Source organism: Coffea eugenioides, unplaced genomic scaffold (genome assembly GCF_003713205.1).
Source record: "Coffea eugenioides isolate CCC68of unplaced genomic scaffold, Ceug_1.0 ScVebR1_387;HRSCAF=1058, whole genome shotgun sequence".
NCBI lineage: Eukaryota > Viridiplantae > Streptophyta > Magnoliopsida > Gentianales > Rubiaceae > Coffea > Coffea eugenioides.
This window is the reverse complement of record NW_020864221.1, coordinates 416-3,902: the sequence shown is the minus strand read 5'-3', so window position 1 is coordinate 3,902 and position 3,487 is coordinate 416. Positions and strand designations below refer to the sequence as shown.

At 42.2% G+C, this 3,487-nt stretch overlaps 1 protein-coding gene across 1 annotated transcript; it reads right to left on the bottom strand.

The window, feature by feature from the left end:
• Positions 1 to 2,011: 2,011 nt before the first annotated feature.
• LOC113758201 lies at positions 2,012 to 3,208 on the bottom strand. Its single transcript, XM_027301153.1, has one exon. It carries the CDS (start codon positions 3,206 to 3,208, stop codon positions 2,012 to 2,014), a length of 1,197 nt encoding a protein of 398 aa, XP_027156954.1.
• Between the last annotated feature and the right edge of the window lie 279 nt (positions 3,209 to 3,487).

The window sequence follows — 3,487 nt, the reverse complement described above, 5'->3', positions numbered from 1 at the left end:
CATAAGGTTATAACTTTCATGTTTAGACCAAAAGCTGAATCAATACAGAGCATGGAGGAAAATGGGTCCAAACATTCCTGTCAGAACTGTCCAAATTCGAAGGCAGTTCTGACAACCGATCTTGTTTTAGTCATAACTGGAGCTACGGGACTCGAATTTGGATGAACTTTATACCGTTTCGAAGCTAAGACCAAGATCTACAATTCTTATGAAGAGGCTAATACCCAGTTCATATGTTATCAAAACAGACAGAACATAGTCAGAGACTAAAACAAGAAACACGGCAGAATGCTGAGTTTTGAATAGATGCGACTATTTTGGCCATAACTCAGGCTTCATAGATCTGTTTGAGGTGTTCTTGATGGCGTTGAAAATCTAAGACAGAGTACTGAAACTTTCATGTTTTGGCAAATGGCTAAATCTGCACGGATTATATTGAATCAATACAACCAAATAGATGAATTGTCTAAAACGGAACACTGGAATGCATCCTAGGGCAGTAAGGGTAGTGTGGTCTTTTCATAGGCTACGTTGCTCCGATTGGGCTAGAATTTTGTAGGCAACTATAAAATACCATTCTCTACAACTTTCATGTTTTATGCCACGCCTAATTCGGCCTCTAACCACACGAACTGGAACTGGACAGAACAGGGTGAAATTTTTCCAGAAATCTGGAATTTTTGGTTTCAATGATAACTTTTTTCATTTCTTGCTTCACTTGTTACCAAAACCCCCTATATAATCTTGGATACAACATTTATTAACCATACATCAAGTATAGGCAGCAATCCATCAAACCCTAATTCATGTAACTAAAAGGAAAAACACCCAAAACATGATAACAACCATCATTCACCACAAATTTGAGATGCTAAGCTAATTTAAACAAGATCAAAAGTAAGAAATGGGGAAATCATCATCCTTACCTTGCTTAAGTGTTTACCAAGAGCAACCCTAGCTTCCCCTTCAGAATTTCACCAACACCTCACTAAATATACACTCAAGGATAGCTTTAATCGGTTTAGTTTTCTTTCTTTCTCACTTGGTGGCTAGATTCAAGAAGAAATGGAGCAACTTTCCCTTGATGTTTTTTTCCTCTCTCTCTCTCTCGGCCAGCAGCAGAAAAATGGAGTGAAAATGAAGCCAAATAGATGATAAGAAGGTTGGAATTTGTCTTGGTCAAGGAGCCATGAGAAGCCAACACTTGTCACCACCCAAGCCAACCAAAATTTCTTTTTCTTTCCTTGCAATTTTAGCCCTAAATTTCGGTCAAAGCTAGCTGGAAATAAGGAGATATTTTGCTCAAGTATTAATGAGCTCATGTGGTAAGAAAATGGTGGTCAAGTGCTGCGGTCAATCGGTAGTGCGCGGTACCCGACGGTTCGCGCCGTTTTTCCTTAAATTACACGTACTAGGGTTTTTACTTCCTATTCACTAACTTTTTATCATTGCTCCTACTCACCTATTATTTCTCACCTAAAAGTCACTCTTAAACACCAAATTTGATCCTTGCTCCTTACCGGATAATTACACTACGGATACACGTGAAAATCCTAACTTGCTCCAACTTGAAAACGAAGAGTGAAACCCTACTTTTTAGGTTCATTTGCACTTATTGTGGAATGATTGGGTAGTATTAAGGGTTTTAAACCCAACTTAGAATTCTAACAAATCATATCAGTAGAAACTTTTCTAGTTTAGGGTTTTCCGAACTTTTAAACTCACTTTAAGCACCACCCGAACTTATAATTAATACAACTAGGGTTTCAATCCTAACCCCAACTTAGGGTTTTCGAAGTATTCCCAAAATCAAATGTTACCGCACAAATAATAAATATAACCTAATATCAACTTAAGAACGGACTGGGGCCTCACAACCTCCCCCACTTAGAACAATTTCGTTCTCGAAATTGATACCTTTGTTCGTGAACCATAAATGCAGGGTTTACAAAAGTACGTTTCCTCAGGGTCTATTAACTAATTGCGGTGCGCCGATAGGATAGGGCGTACCTTAGATGCCCGCCAGATGGTCAGTGACCTCCTGTTGACTCATTGCATAGACTCTAGTTGGTCCTCTGGGTCGATTTTCCCCTACACTCGACGGCTTAGCTGCGGTCCCTTCAGTCGGTGGCTTAGGTCTTTCTTTTTGCATCTTAGGGCATTGGGCAATCAAATGTTCTGCACTACCACATTTATAGCATTTTCGGATCGAACTGTTCTTCCAACAGTTTTCGTCGATGTGATTGGCCCCGCAGAAGCCACAGGTTGGCTTAATGCCCGCACTTGACCCTCCACGCTGGGCACTCCTCTGGGGCTCTTGCCCTACTCGACCTCTCCCAAAATTACCCTGGTTTAGGGTTCCTGCGGGTCGGGGACCATCTGTTCCTCGACCCCTCTTAGAAGGTAGCTCACTTTGCGAACTCTGTCCAGTCACAAAATTGCTCGAATCGGGTTGTCTCCTTTTCCGATCATGAAAGGCTTTTACATGTCCCCTAACTGTCTCAATCCGCTGAGTTTTTTCTAGCGCCTGGCTAAACGTGTCCAACTGAGCAGCTGCTAGTGCCTCATGGATCTCCACATTTAAGCCTTGGACAAAGCGGCGAATTCGCTTTTGCTCCGTTAGCACCAATTCCGGAGCGAAGCGAGAGAGTTTTGTAAATTGAGTTTCATACTCCGCCACACTGGATGCCCCTTGGTGCAGGCGGATAAAATCATCCTCACGTCTCTCTTGTACAATGGGAGGTAAATATTTTTCATTAAATTCTCGTGTAAAGTTAACCCATGTCCAAGGGGTCTGGTCCCGCTCCCACTTGGCTCTAATGATATTCCACCAGGCTCGGGCGGCCCCTTCAAAATGAAAAACAGCAAATGATATCTGCCGCTCATCCGAATACCTAAGCGCAGCAAATATATCTAACATACGGTCCATCCAACTCTCTGCTAGGTCAGGATTAGGTCCACTTATAAACTTTGGAGGTGCAAATTTTTGGAATCGTTCTAAATCCCGGTCCTCTCCCTCGTGATTGCCTGGATTATTTCCAGGGTTTCCTGTAGTATTCCCATGGTCCTGACCCTGCTGGTCAACCATTCGTTCTAACAGGTCAGCCATCCGCTGAATGGCTGTAGCTACTTGATCCGGCTCATGTTCATGTTCCCTTTCAGGGTTTCGTCCTCGCCCTCTACCTCTATCTCGAGTACCGGAGGCCATATAGGTGCAAAAGTTTATAAATCCAAACATAACGTGTACTTAGTCTTCAAACTAGAAACAAAATAAAAACACAAAGCAAATGCACCAAAGGCACGCAAAGGTAAGCGCAGAAGATAATACTCGAATATATACCTTTATTTACAAAGTCACACCAAAAGATATACAAATTATCCGACCTCCAGTCGGTACAAAACCCAGTATACACACGAGCACTCAGGCTCCAAAAATCTAGTCAGTCACCCAGATAACAAAAGAAATTAGCTAGAAATTAGCCACGCC

Bases quoted from the DNA above. Each gene is read 5' to 3' on its own strand.
- LOC113758201 (XM_027301153.1), bottom strand. From the start codon at position 3,208: ATGGCCTCCGGTACTCGAGATAGAGGTAGAGGGCGAGGACGAAACCCT.